Source organism: Salvelinus alpinus, chromosome 1 (genome assembly GCF_045679555.1).
Source record: "Salvelinus alpinus chromosome 1, SLU_Salpinus.1, whole genome shotgun sequence".
NCBI lineage: Eukaryota > Metazoa > Chordata > Actinopteri > Salmoniformes > Salmonidae > Salvelinus > Salvelinus alpinus.
Genome location: NC_092086.1, coordinates 57,114,648 through 57,133,580, shown reverse-complemented (window position 1 = coordinate 57,133,580; position 18,933 = coordinate 57,114,648). Strand labels below are relative to the sequence as shown.

General features: G+C 42.4%; 1 protein-coding gene across 2 annotated transcripts; it reads right to left on the bottom strand.

Annotated features, from left to right (window-relative positions):
* Positions 1–39: 39 nt before the first annotated feature.
* pih1d1 (PIH1 domain containing 1) lies at positions 40–17,944 on the bottom strand. 2 transcript variants are annotated; one of them, XM_071411437.1, is made up of 11 exons: positions 17,818–17,944; positions 15,710–15,798; positions 11,768–11,828; positions 11,494–11,682; positions 2,057–2,118; positions 1,894–1,975; positions 1,635–1,731; positions 1,378–1,410; positions 1,165–1,243; positions 266–409; positions 40–139 (listed from the first exon to the last, which is right to left on the bottom strand). In XM_071411437.1, the coding sequence occupies exons 2-11, from the start codon at positions 15,788–15,790 to the stop codon at positions 104–106; spliced, it is 864 nt and encodes a 287-aa protein (XP_071267538.1). In that variant the 5' UTR covers positions 15,791–15,798; positions 17,818–17,944; the 3' UTR covers positions 40–103. The 2 variants fall into 2 exon arrangements, with proteins under 2 accessions (XP_071267538.1, XP_071267549.1); XM_071411448.1 differs by having other exon boundaries at positions 15,710–15,793; positions 17,818–17,914.
* Positions 17,945–18,933: the final 989 nt, after the last annotated feature.

Here is an 18,933-nt window from a genome sequence, read left to right as displayed (position 1 = left end):
AACTGAAGCGATTTGAACGTAAGCACTCACAGACCGTGATTAAAAATAACAGGTTTATTTTCATACACAACAAAAACGGATAGATATCTGACATTCAGTGTCTTCACGAAGACACCACCGGCATTGTCACTGTGAGAATCTGTGCAGAGAGAAAGGGGAGGCGGAGAGAGCGAGAGAGGAAAAAGAAAAGAAAAGAGTATCAATATCAGACACCGTGTGTCAGTAAATAGGTGTACTGTGTTTTAGAATGTGTGTGTATGTGTACCTGTGTGTTGGTGTTGTACTGTGCTACGCTGTCCTCCTGGTCAATGAAGAAGGGAATGAAACAGTCCAGATGAAAGAGGGAGGGCCGGACATTCAGGACAAGCCTGTCCTCCCCAAGGTCCAGAACGAGGGAGAGAGAGGAGGCCTGGAGAAGGGAGGGAGTGAAGGAGAGAGGACAAGGGAAACGTTGCTGGCTTACGTATTAATGTCATAACAAGCACCCAAAGTTGACCAGTAAAAAACTCTGTGTCCTATTAATCACTGCCACGTATGTTGATTGGATAGTTATTTGAAAAAGGTGTGTTGGTGCTGGGCTGGAACAAACCCCAACACATCCTGTGGGTCCCCAGGACCAGCTAAGAAGAACACTGGCATTGGGAGGGAGTGAGGAAGCAGTTTAACACATTGATAATATGAAATTAAGAATGGGTTGAACAATAGTATATAGATTATACATCTAGGGTTGAGGAAACAGTTTGAGTATAAGTGGTAAAGGATGGGTTTAGGACCTAGTCTATAGGGCAGGGGTGTCGAAACTGTATAAATCATAATGATATGATATGGCTTGCGAGGGGGTATAATCCGGCCCCCGGGTTAAATAAAAAAAACACACTCAATATACTTTAAAATAACTAAATAATGGACAGTCATACAGTTTCTCGACTGTGTCCAGCTCGCTAATAATCACTAAATAGTCAGAGAGCATCGAACATTCCAAAAAACAATGGATAGAGAACTATTCGTTGCAAATCTTGAAGGTGAAGAAATAACCGATTTTTAGTGCGGCCCTCCGAATGCAGCCCCCGAGACAAAATGACTGACACCCCTGCTATAGGGGAAGAGGTTAAACACAGAGTATAGGGGGAGAGGGATGTGTTCAGGACTAGGCTTGTGTCTCACCACTCCAGGCAGCTGTATCTCTGCTATCAGAAACTCTGGATCACCTACAGGGGGCTCCACCAGTAGACAGAACTCTGGCCTGGAGATGGGTGAAGAGAAGAGACGAGAGGGAGAGAGGTGGGTTAGTGCAAGAGAGTGAGAAAGAAGGAGACAATATGTTCCAGTTTGGTATGTGACAATCAAATCCACAGCGGACAATTCAGACAGACCTACCGTTTGGCTGGTTCTGGTGCTGTGCAAGTATCCCTGTGGAGAGAGAGAGCGAGAGAGAGATTGAAGGGGGAGAGAGGGAGAGAGAGGAGATTGAACTTTTCCACATACAGACTGTAGTTAAGTCTACACCACCCTCTAGTGGTGAATTACTGATAACAGAAGTGAGTTTTGTGTGGTGTGTGTGTGAGAGAGAGTGAGATTACAAGAAGAAAAAAAAGAGAGCGTGAGAAAGAAAGAAAGAGCAAGCAAAAACATACTTGGGGTCTATTTCCTGAATCACAGGTTTGCTCTTGGTGCGAATATTCTGTTCGTTCACAGAGCCCAGAAACTTCCTGTTCTTCAGAACCTTCCAGTCTGGGAGGGAAGGAGAGAAAAACACAGGAATTAAGGAGAAACAGATGGATATTACCTAATCTGCAGCAGAACACACAGAACATGGGTCTGATTAATGCTTACTCACACGAAACAAATCCATATGGAAGCTTACATGCACACTGAAGATACAGGCATACATACCTCGGCTGAGCTCCAGGTTGTATTTGTTCTCCAGCCCCTCTAATGACACAGCGATCAGAAACTGCTGGAATAGAGGATCCTTCTACAAACACAGAGAGAAGTTACACACACACACCCCCGCGCACACACACACACCAGCGTGCACACACACACACACACACACCTGGCATTTCTGGAAGAACTCTTCACTGATGACCACGTCGTAGGCTGTGCAGCCTTGGGAGTCTGAGGGTACAGGACAGAACCAAGTCACTATTTCTCGAGTCACAAGCAAGTCTTAAGGTCCGAGTCTCAAGTCGAGTCCCAAGTAGAACAGGTAGTCTCTCGAGTCAAGCCCAAGTCATTCATTCTATGAGTTAGTCAAGTCACAAGTTTGTTCAAGTCAAGCTAATAAATGATCTATACATGCAATGACTGAAAATCTTTGATTAGCCTATGTAATTGTAAAATAGGGACCTTGTAGCAGTGGTAGGAGAATGAAATCAGCAGAAGGCAAGGCAGGTTGACGTGCTGAGTGTATATTATTTACAGGTCTTGGTGATCCAATGGTAAAAACGCCATTATTACAAAATATACAACTCGATTGACCAAATATACACGTTCATAAAAGATTGCTTCTGTATCAGGCGTGACCTGTCCTATCTAAACGGACACAGGTAGAGGGCAAGACTGCACAGCCTCTCCTTGAGAAACCAAATCGAATCTGTCTAACAGGAGCTCAAACAGGTACAGTGCATTCGGAAATTATTCACACCCCTTGCCTTTTTCTACATTTTGTTGTGTTACAAGGTGGGATTAAAATGGATTTAACTGTAATTTTTTGTCAATGATGTACACAGAAAAATGTATATATCTATCTATCTTGATTACATAAGTAGTCAACCCCCAAGTCAATACATGTTACGATCACCTTTGGCAGCGATTACAGCTTTGAGTCTTTCTGGGTAAGTCACTAAGAGCTTTGCACACCTGGATTATACAATATTTGCACATTTTTCTTTTAAATTATTCAAGCTCTGTCAAGTTGGTTGTTGATCATTGCTAGACAGCCATTTTCAGGTCTTGCTATAGATTTTCAAGCCGATTTAATTCAAAACGTTAAATTAGGCCACTCAGGAACATTTTTATTCATAAAAACAACCCAACTCCTTGCCGATGACAAGCATACCCATCACATGATGCAGCCACCACCATGCTTGAAAATATGAAGAGTGGTACTCAATGAGGTGTTTTGTTTAATTTGCCCCAACATAACACTTTGCATTCAGGATATAAAGTTCATTTCTTTGCCACATTTTTTTCAGTTTCACATTAGTGCATTATTGCAAACAGGATGCATGTTTTGGAATATTTTTTATTCTGTACAGGCTTCCTTCTGTTCACTGTCATTTAGATTAGTATTGTGGAGTAACTACAATGTTGTTGATCCATCCTCAGTTTTCCCCCCATCACTGCCAATAAACTCTGTTTAAAAAAAGTTACCATTGGGAACCTTACATATAATTCTGTGTGGGGTACAGAGACGAGGTAGTCATTCAAAAAATCATGTTAAACACTATTGCACGCAGTGCGAGTCCATGCAACTTATTATGTGACTTGTTAAGGACATTTTTACTACTGAACTTATTTAGGAATGCCTTAACAAAGGTGTTGAATACTTACTGACTCAATATACACTGCTCAAAAAAATAAAGGGAACACTAAAATAACACATCCTAGATCTGAATGAATGAAATATTCTTATTAAATACTTTTTTCTTTACATAGTTGAATGTGCTGACAACAAAATCACACAAAAATTATCAATGGAAATCAAATTTATCAACCCATGGAGGTCTGGATTTGGAGTCACACTCAAAATTAAAGTAGAAAACCGCACTACAGGCTGATCCAACTGATGTAATGTCCTTAAAACAAGTCAAAATGAGGCTCAGTAGTGTGTATGGCCTCCACGTGCCTGTATGACCTCCCTACAACGCCTGGGCATGCTCCTGATGAGGTGGCGGATGGTCTCCTGAGGGATCTCCTCCCAGACCTGGACTAAAGCATCCGCCAACTCCTGGACAGTCTGTGGTGCAACGTGGCGTTGGTGGATGGAGCGAGACATGATGTCCCAGATGTGCTCAATTGGATTCAGGTCTGGGGAACGGGCGGGCCAGTCCATAGCATCAATGCCTTCCTCTTGCAGGAACTGCTGACACACTCCAGCCACATGAGGTCTAGCATTGTCTTGCATTAGGAGGAACCCAGGGCCAACCGCACCAGCATATGGTCTCACAAGGGGTCTGAGGATCTCATCTCGGTACCTAATGGCAGTCAGGCTACCTCTGGCGAGCACATGGAGGGCTGTGCAGCCCCCCAAAGAAATGCCACCCCACACCATGACTGACCCACCGCCAAACCGGTCATGCTGGAGGATGTTGCAGGCAGCAGAACGTTCTCCACGGCGTCTCCAGACTCTGTCACGTCTGTCACATGTGCTCAGTGTGAACCTGCTTTCATCTGTGAAGAGCACAGGGCGCCAGTGGCGAATTTGCCAATCTTGGTGTTCTCTGGCAAATGCCAAACGTCCTGCACGGTGTTGGGCTGTAAGCACAACCCCCACCTGTGGACGTCGGGCCCTCATACCACCCTCATGGAGTCTGTTTCTGACCGTTTGAGCAGACACATGCACATTTGTGGCCTGCTGGAGGTCATTTTGCAGGGCTCTGGCAGTGCTCCTCCTGCTCAAAGGCGGAGGTAGCGGTCCTGCTGCTGGGTTGTTGCCCTCCTACGGCCTCCTCCACGTCTCCTGATGTACTGGCCTGTCTCCTGGTAGCGCCTCCATGCTCTGGACACTACGCTGACAGACACAGCAAACCTTCTTGCCACAGCTCGCATTGATGTGCCATCCTGGATGAGCTGCACTACCTGAGCCACTTGTGTGGGTTGTAGACTCCGTCTCATGCTACCACTAGAGTGAAAGCACCGCCAGCATTCAAAAGTGACCAAAACATCAGCCAGGAAGCATAGGAACTGAGAAGTGGTCTGTGGTCACCACCTGCAGAACCACTCCTTTATTGGGGGTGTCTTGCTAATTGCCTATAATTTCCACCTGTTGTGTATTCCATTTGCACAACAGCATGTGAAATGTATTGTCAATCAGTGTTGCTTCCTAAGTGGACAGTTTGATTTCACAGAAGTGTGATTGACTTGGAGTTACATTGTGTTGTTTAAGTGTTCCCTTTATTTTTTTGAGCAGTGTATTTCAGCTTTCCATTTTTAATTAATTTGTAAAAACATAATTCTACGTTGACATTATAGGGTATTGTGAGTAGGCCCCAGTCAAAGGTTGTTTGCACTATGAAGCGAGTCCCCATCAAGGATTTGCCTGTATTTGGCTCCATTCATTGTTCCCTCTATCCTTACCAGTCTTCCAGTTCCTGCCGCTGAAAAGCATCCCCATAGAATGATGCTGCCACCACCATGCTTCACGGTAGGGATGGTGTTACACGGGTGATGAGCTGTGCCTGATCTTCTCCAGACATTTGCATTCAAGACAAAATGTTCAATTTGTCTCATCTGACCACATAATCTTATGCGCTGAGTCTTTCACGTGCCTTTTTGCAAACTCCAGGCGTACTGTCATGTGCCTTTTTCTCAGGAGTGGCTTCTGCCTGGCCACTCTCCCAAAAACGCCAAATTGGTGAAGTGCTGTAGAGACTGTTGCCCTTTTGGCAGGTTCTCCCATCTCAGCCAATGAACTCTGTAGCTCTGTAGGAGTGGTCATTGGGTTCTTGTTCACCTACCTGACCAAGATCCTTCTTGTCCGGTTGCTCAGTTTGGTCATATGGCCAGCTCTAGGCAGTTTCATATTTTTTCAATTTCCCACTGTGCTCTTGGAAACACTCCAGAAATAGTTTTATACCGTTCCCCAGATATATGCCTCATCACAAATCTATCTCAGCGCTCTGACAACTGTGGGACCTTATATAGACTTTAAGTCTTTTTCTAAATCATGTCCAAACAATTGAATTGGCCACAAGTGGACTCCAATCAAGTTGTAGTGACATCAAGGATGATCAAAGGAAATTGTTTGCACATGAACTCAATTTGGAGTGTCATAGCAAAGGGGTGTGAATATTTATGTAAATGAGACATTTTCACATTTCGTTTTCAATAAATTAGCAACAATAAATAAATAAAATGTTTTCACTTTGTCATTATGGGGTATTATGTGTATATGGGTGAGATACATCTATTTCATCCATTTTGAATTCAGGATGTATCACAAGAAAATGTGGAATAAGTCAAGGGGGTTGAATATGTATAGCAAACGGGTACTTTTTCCACCACCAAACATTTCAACAAGAGAACAAGCGCTCTCCACTGGTGGGAGTTTGGAGAGCGCAAATGGAGAGACGCGCCAACGGCAATTTTGACATACCAAAAGACCAGTAGGCCTATGATAGTAGGCCTAATTGTTGCTTGATGCTCCATTGCTGGTGAGCCTGCTAAGTACACAGTTAATATTCTTGATCATCAAACTATTTTTGGAACTGCATATTACTTTATATATGGCAATCCTCTCTCCCTACAATTTGACGTTTGCACTGCACCCAATCCTATAGCTGTGCAGCAAATCAGTAATCTGTTCGCTAGCTCACCCGACCTGTGTTTATTGACAGTTTGCTGATCCAATCAGAGGGTCATATGTGCGTTTCACTAGCCAATCTGTTGCAAGTTTTTTTCGCAAGGGAGATGCTGCAGCTACTGTCTCTGGCTGCGTGGAGAGTAATCCGTAGAGACACAGTGCCACAGAATACATGACAATATCAGGCCAGATAATTACAAGTCATCAGTCTCAAGTCAAAGATGAGTCCCGAGTCTTGAGGCTCCAAGCCCAAGTCTCAAATTATTTTATATCAAGTCGAGTCTCAAGTCATCAAATGTATGACCCGAGTCCAAGTCATGTGACTCAAGTCCACAACTCTAACATAAACCAGGTTTCCATCAAACCATTTCATGCGGATGACTTACCTGACGCATGAAAAAAGTCACGACCTTGCTGATTGAAACAGGAAATGCAGGTACAATTTTATAAATGTCAACAAACTATTTGTTGGTTCGATACGGTGGGATCTTTGTCTGTAAAATGAATTATGTGAGAAATGACAGTGGAAACGCACCTATGCGCAAATTAGGCCTGACCCCATTTAGTCGACCAAGATTTTTTTAGTCTAGTAATCACAAATCGATTTTTTTTTTCATGGCACACAAAACACCTGTCTGATTCACGCCTGTCTCAGTGGACTAATCCATCATGGAGGCCGTGGGGATGACATGGTCCAAGAACAAGGGGAGTGTGGCTAAGATGCACAAGGCACGTCTCTCTCCACAATGCACTCTCTCCCGCCATTTTGTGCGCATTCATTGTTTCATAACTTAATTGTGTGAATTGTATGCCCTTTGATTGTTAGTGGTTATCAATTTCCCATTACATATCACCAGTAGTACATTTACCGTTAATTCCCATAATTTATCATTTACAATGTTTGTTTGGTTATGGTTATTTCTGTTGATGCATTCAATATATTATTATTACAGTTGTTTACCAGACTCATTGTCGAAGTGGACACGTTGTTTGCAGAGCTATACTTGTGAGAAACAAGTTTTGGTTTATTTCACTCCATTTACGAATTTTGTCAATTGATTGTCTTTTGTTTGGTATGCTTCTGTCAATGTTGAGTAAGGACACGTACCTGATTTTGCATATAGAAGTAGGCCTAGGCTACCTGGCCTGCACGCAAATATAGGCCTATAAATGTGCCCATTTGGGGATGTCTAACAGTATTTCTGATTGTCTTAACTCACCACCACTAATGAGCTGTGGAGCTTCTCAAAAGTAATTTTTCTTCACGTCAAACAACAAGTAAACAAAGTCTGTTTTTAGAATACATTGAGAATGACAATAGTTCCTTAATGTATTTTTTAAATATTTGAATCTCTCTCCCTTTCGATAACCATTCGTAATGAAAGGGGAAAAAGTAATGCTCTGATCCAGTGGAAACGTCTTAAAATACCTGATATCGCTTGCCCAGAAACCCAGAGGGCCCCAGAATATTTTATGCAATGTTGTAAGTTAGCTAGGGCGAGCTTAGGGCCAGATCCATTTGATATTTGATTAAAAAACATTTTGTTGCAGACATTGGCGTAGCCAATTAGATTTATAGGATATTTAAATCAGGATATTCACTACCTGCAGGATGCAATGTTTTTATTTGTTGGCTTTATGTAGGCTATTTTTATATAGTTGCCAATTGCAATAGAAGTTACTTTTAGATTTGTATAATTATCATTTAGATAGAATTCAGATTGTCATGTGGTTAATGATAAAAAAAAAAAAAAAAGGAAACTTAAGGAAAATCAGAACTGGCACACAAATGGAAAAGGATTGCCGACCCCTGGTGTAGCCTATTACCGGCAACTTCAGGAGCATAAAGCAGAATCTGCGAAGACAAGCAGCAGTGGGAGGGGGGGGGGGGGGGTCGAGAACAGTTTTTTTAAATTCTGGTTAAGAGACACAAATGACTCTCCTCAAGTAATTTGTGTCTCTTAATTATTTAATCAAACAGTGTGCTTAAAGCATCAGACAAGCACAGTACATACCGTATAGGTAGGTGAAAAACACACCTTTTAAAATTTCAACCAAACTTTCTTTGGTCGAAAGAACAGACAGCTCTCGGTCCACCAAGATATTTTTTAGTCGTGGACAGCCATACCGCAAATATTTATATGGCATATATCATTATTGATATAACCATCATATCAAAGTAAACTTGGAAGTGACGTGATGATATGTTGTGTGGTCCTCCCACTACAACTCAGGAAAGCATGCAGTTTTTTTAGGCTACACATTAAATAAGTTATAATAAATATAGAGGGGTCTTATTCTGGTGACATGATTGATGCTTGGCTGCCGTTTGACAAAAAAAATACAATCTCACTCTTATCCTTAATGATCTCATCATGTAGGTAGACTACCCATGCCAGGACCAGAATGGGCATTATTGTGTATATAATGCAACAGTTGTTGTGACAAAACCATCAGTAGAGTTGAAAACTTGATGGAAACCGATTTAACTTGGATTTTTTATTAGGTACATGAGAACTTACATGCAAAAGTTCTTACGTGCCTGAAACTAACTTTTTGGTCCACCGGACACAGATTTTTTACTAGACAAAATATTTGACATAAAAAAAAAGATAAATGCTTTGTAATGTTTCTAAAACAATAAATGTGTTACTAGTTAAAAGTGGTATATTGCTCAATTTTATAAAACATTTTGTGACCCGACGAGGCAAACATTTTCAGCTACTCCTTTAAGGGCAGGTTACCGTGGCGATAAGGGGCACTCGGTTGCTCTAGTCATCAGTGACAGTGTGCCTGTGAGATTCTGACTAGTAGCAGTTTAAGTAAATCCCAAACTTGGAAAACAACCTAAGTAATGTATTATTGGACAAAGTCTCACTTTAGCAGACTTTCAAGTAAATTAGACCAACTTTTATGCCTGTGCACAGCGCTTCTAAAAATTAATCTTCAGCACCTCAATCACGGTGAGCACAGCTCCCCTGCCAGGCAGTGTGTTGCTGCGGTGGGATATATTGTAGGATTCGTAGTTCTTTGTGTGATTATCTACCAACTATGAAACAAAATGACAGAAAAACTTTGAAAACAGCTACTGCAGCATTTATTTTGCTATAGTGTATATAGTGTAGCCGATTGAATACCCCCGATTTAGGGTAAAGGTTTGGGGGGTGAAAAAACGAATGGTTGGGAAGAACTGCTCTGGTACAAGTACACACTTCAGGGATAAGTGAATCGGGTTGAAGGAGAGTATTAAACAAGGAGAGGAAGTCATGCCGGAATATTGGGATACATGGCTGAGTTCCAATTCTCTACTGTTCTCCAGATGTGTGCACTCCTTCCCTCCCTCTCTTCCCTCCCTCTCTCTCCTGCCGTCTTCATCGACCTGGCCAAGGCTTTCGACTCTGTCAATCACCATATTCTTATCGGCAGACTCAGTAGCCTCAGTTTTTCTAATGACTGCCTTGCCTGGTTCACCAACTACTTTGCAGACAGAGTTCAGTGTGTCAAATCGGAGGGCATGTTGTCCGGTCCTCTGGCAGTCTCTATGGGGGTACCACAGGGTTCAATTCTCGGGCCGACTCTTTTCTCTGTATACATCAATGATGTTGCTCTTGCTGCGGGCGATTCCCTGATCCACCTCTACGCAGACGACACCATTCTATATACTTCCGGCCCTTCCTTGGACACTGTGCTATCTAACCTCCAAACGAGCTTCAATGCCATACAACACTCCTTCCGTGGCCTCCAACTGCTCTTAAACGCTAGTAAAACCAAATGCATGCTTTTCAACCGTTCGCTGCCTGCACCCGCACGCCCGACTAGCATCACCACCCTGGACGGTTCCGACCTAGAATATGTGGACATCTATAAGTACCTAGGTGTCTGGCTAGACTGCAAACTCTCCTTCCAGACTCATATCAAACATCTCCAATCCAAAATCAAATCAAGAATCGGCTTTCTATTCCGCAACAAAGCCTCCTTCACTCACGCCGCCAAACTTACCCTAGTAAAACTGACTATCCTGCCGATCCTCGACTTCGGCGATGTCATCTACAAAATAGCTTCCAACACTCTACTCAGCAAACTGGATGCAGTTTATCACAGTGCCATTCGTTTTGTTACTAAAGCACCTTATACGACCCACCACTGCGACCTGTATGCCCTAGTCGGCTGGCCCTCGCTACATGTTCGTCGTCAGACCCACTGGCTCCAGGTCATCTACAAGGCTATGCTAGGTAAAGTGCCGCCTTATCTCAGTTCACTGGTCACGATGGCTACACCCACCCGCAGCACGCGCTCCAGCAGGTGTATCTCACTGATCATCCCTAAAGCTAAAACCTCATTTGGACGCCTTTCCTTCCAGTTCTCTGCTGCCTGCGACTGGAACGAATTGCAAAAATCTCTGAAGTTGGAGACTTTTATCTCCCTCAACAACTTTAAAAATCTGCTATCCGAGCAGCTAACCGATCGCTGCAGCTGTACATAGTCCATCTGTAAACTACCCACCCAATTTACCTACCTCACCCCCCATACTGCTTTTATTTATTTACTTTTCTGCTCTTTTGCACACCAGTATCTCTTCTTGCACATGATCATCTGATGATTTATCACTCGTGTTAATCTGCTAAATTGTAATTATTCGATTTATTGCCTACCTCATGCCTTTTGCACACATTGTATATAGATTATCTTTTTTTTCTACCATGTTATTGACTTGTTTATTGTTTACTCCATGTGTAACTCTGTGTTGTCTGTTCACACTGCTATGCTTTATCTTGGCCAGGTCGCAGTTGCAAATGAGAACTTGTTCTCAACTAGCCTACCTGGTTAAATAAAGGTGAAATAAAAAAATATATAAAAAAAATAAAATAAAAAAAAAGGTGCACAATGTGTTCGGAACTCCATGATCAGAATAGAAAAACTGCATTAACTGTCAAGTCAAGACATCCTCAGAAAGTAGCCTCACTCACTGTTGTCCACCTCTGTGTGGGCCTCTCCGATGCTCATGGGTACTCTGTATCCTGTGGGGTCTTCTGATTCGAGGAGCTCCACTAGTGCCTCCTTGGAGAGGGGGGGCGGGGGCGGGACAGCAGCAGACTGACAGATGTTGACAAATACCTTCCGTTTATCAGGCAAGGTGAAAGTCTTCACACACAGACCTACGGATTCAACAAACACACAACTGTTGTTTACACGCGTGTGTGTGTGTGTGTGTGTGTGTGTGTGTGCCAAAGGGAGACTGACCAGGCTGTGGCCGAATGACTCTAGAATCACGAGGATTTTCACTTTGCATTTTTCCCATTGTCTAAAAGAGAAAGAGAGAAAGAGTAAGACGAGCGAGAGAGAAAAAGAGAGAGAAGCAAATTGATTCAATGCCAGGCACATTCTCAGTACAGATTTATAACAGCTCTTAGCTTTGCGTTGCAGAGGCAGTTGCAGTCAGGTGCATACTTTGGATTTGCATCAAATTCGTGCAGATTGCTTGGCAGAAATGGCATCAGAAGAGGAATATGAATCTTTTCTTGCACACATATCCAGATGATGCCGTGCACCATTTTGCACAATGACACTGTAGGTCTGATCAGGGCTTAACGGTGAGGATGAATAGATACATGCAGGGATAAATGTTCACACAGTTGACTTTTGAACAGAAAATTGGATTGGGACCAGGATTATGTGCCAGGGGTATGTGTATGATACTAAAATTACAAACGGATGTTTTTCTAATTTCAAGAGCTACAGCTCAATTACAAAATCTTCATCCTTCCTACGCTCATGGTTGAAGAACAATTGGAATGGCCACAAACGCATTTAACCTAGGCCCTCATATCCAGCTTCATTGAGAGCCAAAGCCAAAGTCATAATCTTGATAGAAGCTGTCAAAACAACATCATAAATGGCAATATATACAGTGCCATCAGAAAGTATTCACATCCCTTGACTTTTTCCACATTTTAAATTAATCAAAAGCTGAAATGTCTTGAGTCAATAAGTATTCAATCCCTTTGTTATGGCAAGCCTAAATAAGTGCAATAAAAGTGTTTAACATGACTACCTCCTCTCTGTACCCCACACACAATTATCTGTAAGGTCCCTCAGTTGAGCAGTGCATTTCAAACAGAGATTCAATCAAATGCATAGCAAAGAAGGGCACCTATTGGTAGATGGGTAAAAACAAGAAAAAAACAGAAAAAAATATTGAATATGCCTTTGAGCATCGTGAAGATATTAATTACACTTTGGATGGTGTATCACTACACCCAGTCACTACAAAGATACAGGCATCCTTTCTAACTCAGTTGCCGGGGGGGAAGGAAACCACTCAGGGATTTCACCATGAGGCCAATGGTGACTATAAAACAGTTACAGAGTTGAATGGCTGTGATTGGAGACAACTGGGGATGGATCAACAACGTTGTAGTTACTCCACAATACTAACCTAAATGACAATGAAAAGAAGGAAGCCTGTACAGAATAAAAATGTGTTATGGGTATGCTTGTCACCAGCAAGGAGTATGGAGTTTTTTAAAGATAAAAATAAACGGAATAGAGCTAAGCACAGGCTAAATACTAGAGGAAAACCTTCAGTCTGCTTTCCAACAGAATTCACCTTTCAGCAGGACAATTTATTTTTATTAAAATAACCTAAAACACGAGGACAAATATACACTGGAGTTGCTTACCAAGATGACATTGAATGTTCCTGAGTGGCCTGGTTAGTTTTGAATTAAATATATGGAAAGACTTAAAATGGCTGTCTAGCAATAATCAACAACCAACTTCACAGAGCTTGAAGAATTTTTAGACTAATGTGCAAATATTGTACAATCCAGGTGTGCGTCGCTCTTAAAAGACTTACCCAGAAAGACTCAATGCTGTAATCGTTGCTGAAGGTGATTCAAACGTGTATTGATTCAGAGGGTTGAATACTTACAGTTGAAGTCTAGAAGTTTACATACACCTTAGCCAAATAAATTTAAACTCAGTTTCACAATTCCTGACATTTAGTCAATTTAGTAAAAATTCCCTGTCTTAGGTCAGTTAGGATCATCACTTTATTTTAAAAATGTGAAATAATAATAGTAGAGAGAATGATTTATGATTTATTTCAGCTTTTATTTCTTTCATCACATTCCCAACGGGTCAGAAGTTTACATAAACTCAATGAGTATTTGGTAGCATTGCCTTTTGTTGAACTTGGGGCAAACGTTTTGGGTAGCCTTCCACAAGCTTCCCACAATAAGTTGGGTCAATTTTGGCCCATCCTCCTGACAGAGCTGGTGTAACTGAGTCAGGTATGTAGGCCTCCTTACTCGCACATGTTTTTTCAGTTCTAACCCACAAATATTCTATAGGATTGAGGTCATGGATTTGTGATGGCCACACCAATACCTTGACTTTGTTGTCCTTAAGCCATTTTGACACAACTTTGGAAGTATGCTTGGGGTCATTGTCCATTTGGAAGACCAAGCTTTAACTTCCTGACTGATGTATTGAGATGTTGCTTCAATATATCCACATAATTTTCCTCCCTCATGATGCCATCTAGTTTGTGAAGTGCACCAGTCCCTCCTGGTGTTCTTCGGCTTGCAAGCCTCCCCCTTTTTCCTCCAAACATATGGTCATTATGGCCAAACAGTTATATTTTTGTTTCATCAGATCAGATGACATTTCTCCAAAAAGTACGATCTTTGTCCCCAGGCGCAGTTGCAAACTGTCACAAGCCGGCTCATAGCCTGTGACAAAAATGAGGGGACACGAACAACAGGTATAGGCCAATTTAAAAGTGTTCTTTATTATAAACAAACTATTAACTTAAACTAAGAAAAATGAATGAGGTGTGGAAGTATCATGATGTAAGGTGTATGTAAAGTGCATGGATGCGTGAATATGTGTGTGTGAACATGACTGAGTGAAAACTATGCAAAACTACAAAGGAACAAACAAATCATGAGCATACCTGGAGGAGCAGAGAGAGAGAGAGAGAGGTGATTAGTAAGCAGTTTTATACCCTGAGCCCAGGTGGCTCCAATCACTAACGACCCTCCTCTGCCTGCAGGAGGAACCGCCCCCTGCACTGCAGAGGAGGAGCCGTGACACAAACCGTAGTCTGGCTTTTTTAAATGGCAGTTTTGGAGCAGTTGCTTCTTCCTTGCTGGGCGGCCTTTCAGGTTATGTCGATATAGGACTCGTTTTACTGTGGATATAGATACTTCTGTACCTGTTTCCTCCAGCATCTTCACAAGGTCCTTTGCTGCTGTTCTGGGATTGATTTGCACTTTTCGCGCCAAAGTACGTTCAGCTCTAGGAGACAGAACGTGACTCCTTCCTGAGCTGTATGACGGCTGCGTGGTCCCATGGCGTTTATACTTGCGTACTATTGTTTGTACAGACAAACGTTGTACCTTCAGGCGTTTGGAAATTCCTCCCAACGATGAGCCAGACTTGTGGAGGTCTACAATTTGTTCTCTGAGGTCTTGGCTGATTTATTTTGTTTTTCCCATGATGTCAAGCAAAGAGGCACTGAGTTTGAAGGTAGGCCTTGAAATATATCCACAGGTACACCTCCAATTGACTCAAATTATGTCAATTAACCTATCAGAAGCTTCTAAAGCCATGACATAATTTCCTGGAATTTTCCAAGCTGTTTAAAAGGCACAGTCAAATTAGTGTATGTAAACCTCTGACCCACTGGAATTAAAAGTGAAATAATCTGTCTGTTAACAATTGTTGGAAAAATGACTCGTGTCATGCACAAAGTAGATGTCCTAACTGACTTGCCAAAACTATAGTTTATTAACAAGAAATTTGTGGAGTGGTTGAAAAACAAGTTTTAATGACTCCAACATACGTGTAAGTAAACTTCCGACTCCAACTGTGTGTGTATATATATATATATATATTTTAAATAAATGTTTGAATTTTTCTTCCACTTTGACAGAGTATTTTGTGTAGATCGTTGACAAAAAATGACAATTAAACATTTGAATCCTATTTTGTAACACAACAAAATGTGGAAAAAAGTCAAGGTGTGAGAATACTTTCTAAAGGCACTGTAGGCCAGAGTCACATATGACTTTGGGCATACCCAATGTGTATGCCCACTTGGCAGGCAATTGGATGTCAATGGTGTTCATCTTTAATAAAGCGCACACTTCAAATTTCTTTTAACACATTCATCCAAACCTGTAGCAAAAGCTGTTGGTAGAGCTCCTCTTGCTGCTGCAGTTCCATTTCCGAGCTCAGGAGAGACGAATCTGCCTCCATCTTCTGTTCTACGAGAGAAAGTGCGAGAGATTAATCCGGAAGAATCTTCACCAGATCCCAAAGGCTACTTCTTAGGGCCAAACACTGATACTAGAAGATATGGCATTATATGTTCTCTCTGCTATCGCATGGCAAGCAGTACTGGAACGCCAAGTCTGGGAGACCAAAAGGCACCTGAACAGCCCCCCCCACCAAAGCCATAAGACTGCTGAACAGTTAATTAAACGGCTACCCGGACGTTCTGCTCTTCTGAACAGCCCCCCCCCCACCAAAGCCATAAGACTGCTGAACAGTTAATTAAACGGCTACCCGGACGTTCTGCTCTTCTGAACAGCCCCCCCCCCACCAAAGCCATAAGACTGCTGAACAGTTAATTAAACGGCTACCCGGACGTTCTGCTCTTCACCCCCTACCTACATGTACATAGTATTTCAATTAATCACCTTACCAAAACTACAAGCACATATTACCTCAATCAATCACCCCAACTACCTCGTACCCCAACACTGACCCGGAACCTCCTTGTATACCTCCTTGTATATAACCTGTATATAGCCTTCCCTGGAACTAAGGGACCTAGCCCGAACCATGAAAAACAGCCCCAGACCATTATTCCTCCTCCACCAAATTTTACAGTTCGCACTATGCATTGGGGCAGGTAGCGTTCTCCTGGCATCTGCCAAACCCAGAGTCGTCTGTCGGACTGCCAGATGGTGAAGTGTGATTCATCAATCCAGGGAACGCGATTCCACTGTTCTAGAGTCCAATGGCGGCGAGCTTCACAACACTCCAGCCAACGCTTGGCATTGGGAATGGTGATCTTAGGCTTGTGTTCGGATGTGATACAGCCTGGAATTGAACCAGGGACTGTAGTGACGCCTCTTGCACTGAGATGCAGTGGCTTTGACCGCTGCGCCACTCGGGTTACCGACGTAATTACAAATGTTTTGTCATACGTATGGTATATGGTTTGATATACCACGGCTTTCAGCCAATCAGCACTCAAAGCTCGAACCACTCAGTTTATAATTAAGCAATAAGGCCCGAGGGGGTGTGGTATACGGCCAATACACCACTGCTAAGGGCTGTTCCAATACACGAATCAACGCGGAGTGCCTGGATACAGCTCTTAGCCGTGGTATATTGGCAATTAACCACAAACACCTGAGGTGCCTTATTGCTGTTATAAACTGGTTACCAACGTAATTACTGTAGAGCAGTAAAAATACATGTTTTGTCATACCCAGTCTGATACATCACAGCTTTCAGCCAATCAGCATTCAGGGCTCGAACCACCCAGTTTATGATTCAGAATGCATTGTTTTGAATTATAAATGACCCAACCGAAACCGGGTGGGCGGTTTGTCACCTTTGACTCCTCGGTCAAAAAGTTTTTGTCATGAGTTCATTTGAATTGGAAGACTCTGACGCTTTACCATACATGAATTAGACCAATTCATCCACTTATGGAAACTTAACATCGCTATCACGTCTATAAATCTCATTATAAACTGGGTGGTTCGAGCCCTGAATGTTGATTGGCTGACAGCCGTGGTATACCACGGGTATGACAGAACTGCTCTAATTACGCGGGTAACCAGTTTATAATAGCAATAAGGAACCTCTGGGGTTTGTGGTACATTGGAAATATACCTGGGCTAAGAGCTGTGTCCAGGCACTTCGCGTTACGTTGTGATTATGAACAGTCCTTGGCAGTGGTATATTGGCCATATACCACACCCACTCGGGCCTTGTTGTTCAAATATTTGTGTGCGTGCACAGTCTTTTCAGAAATTGCGCGAGCTGATTACTGTAACATTTACTCAACTGTTATAAATGAGGACCACAGGAGAGCGTTGCTAGGGACAAGTTAGCAATGTACGTTAGCTAGCTAGCCCAGCTAGCATTAGCTAGCTATGTAACAGCTGTCGAACAACAAGTATTTAAACGTCAGTAACGTTATACACATGTGTGAACACTAAGAAATGCATTCGAGTTAGTTCGTTTTCAATGAGGATAACACTTACATTATTTCACGTCCTGCTTGATTTCAGCAACTAGCTACAACTTCTTCTTCGATGGGGTTTATCAGCGGTTGGCATCCAACGTTATGGTACATTACCGCCACCTACTGTACTGGAGTGTGGGCCAGAGACAGGGACAAACTAAATCCTACCTGTCAGCCCCGTTGCTCTTAAAAAATATAACAACATATTTTAGAATATATCTAAATGACGTTCTCCTCAATATATTCTAAACTAATTTCCTGTATCCCCTTCTCCCTCATACTAGATCTCAGACTCTCTCTTTCCCTCTGATACTGCCCACACTGTAGCAATACATGCTCCATGGTGTCACGTTCTGACCTTAGTTCCTTTTTTATGTCTTTATTTTAGTTTGGTCAGGGCGTGAGTTGGGGTGGGCATTCTATGTTTTGTAGTCTAGGTTTTGTATTTCTGTATTTGGCCTGGTATGGTTCTCAATCAGAGGCAGGTGTCAATCGTTGTCTCTGATTGAGAATCATACTTAGGTTGCCTGTTTTCCCACTATGGGTTGTGGGAAGTTGTTTTCTGTGTCTGTCCATACAGAACTGTTTCAGTCTCGGTCATTCGCTTTTTGTTTTGTCATTCAGTGTTCAGTTGTTTTCATTAAAATGTACACTTACCACGCTGCACATTGGTCTGATCTTTCATACTCGTCATCAGACGAGTACGAGTACCGTTACACACGGCCTCTCTTTCCTGGCAATAATCACACTTTCCTGTTGGATGCTTTCCTATCACATTTAAGGACTTATTCAACTTGCTGTGCCCCACCCTTAAACTTCTGTCCTTTCTGTTATGTTTGTTCCTTATATAATGACAAACCGGGGCGTAGGTTTAACTACTTTTAATGAACATATACTTCAGCTAGAAAACTCCATGTTTAGCCATGCAAGGCATTCTTTAACCATCTCCCGCGCCCGCATAGCCTGCTGCGTAACGTAGTCTAAATGTTATTAACACATAACACACATTCCTGCCGTCCTTCCCTCCCCAACTTTCCTCTGTACTTGAAATAAATGCCTGCCCTTAGTATCCCGGAAGTTTAGCGTTACAGCATGATTGAGATTTAAAGGCAATGTTCCCACATTAGCGAAGACT

Bases quoted from the DNA above. Each gene is read 5' to 3' on its own strand.
- pih1d1 (XM_071411437.1), bottom strand. From the start codon at position 15,790: ATGGAGGCAGATTCGTCTCTCCTGAGCTCGGAAATGGAACTGCAGCAG. The intron at 2,119-11,493 runs GTGAGTGAGGCT...CTGTACCCTCAG, and splicing joins CCACACAGAGGTGGACAACA to ACTCCCAAGGCTGCACAGCC. The intron at 1,244-1,377 runs GTAGGTCTGTCT...ACCCATCTCCAG, and splicing joins GCACCAGAACCAGCCAAACG to GCCAGAGTTCTGTCTACTGG.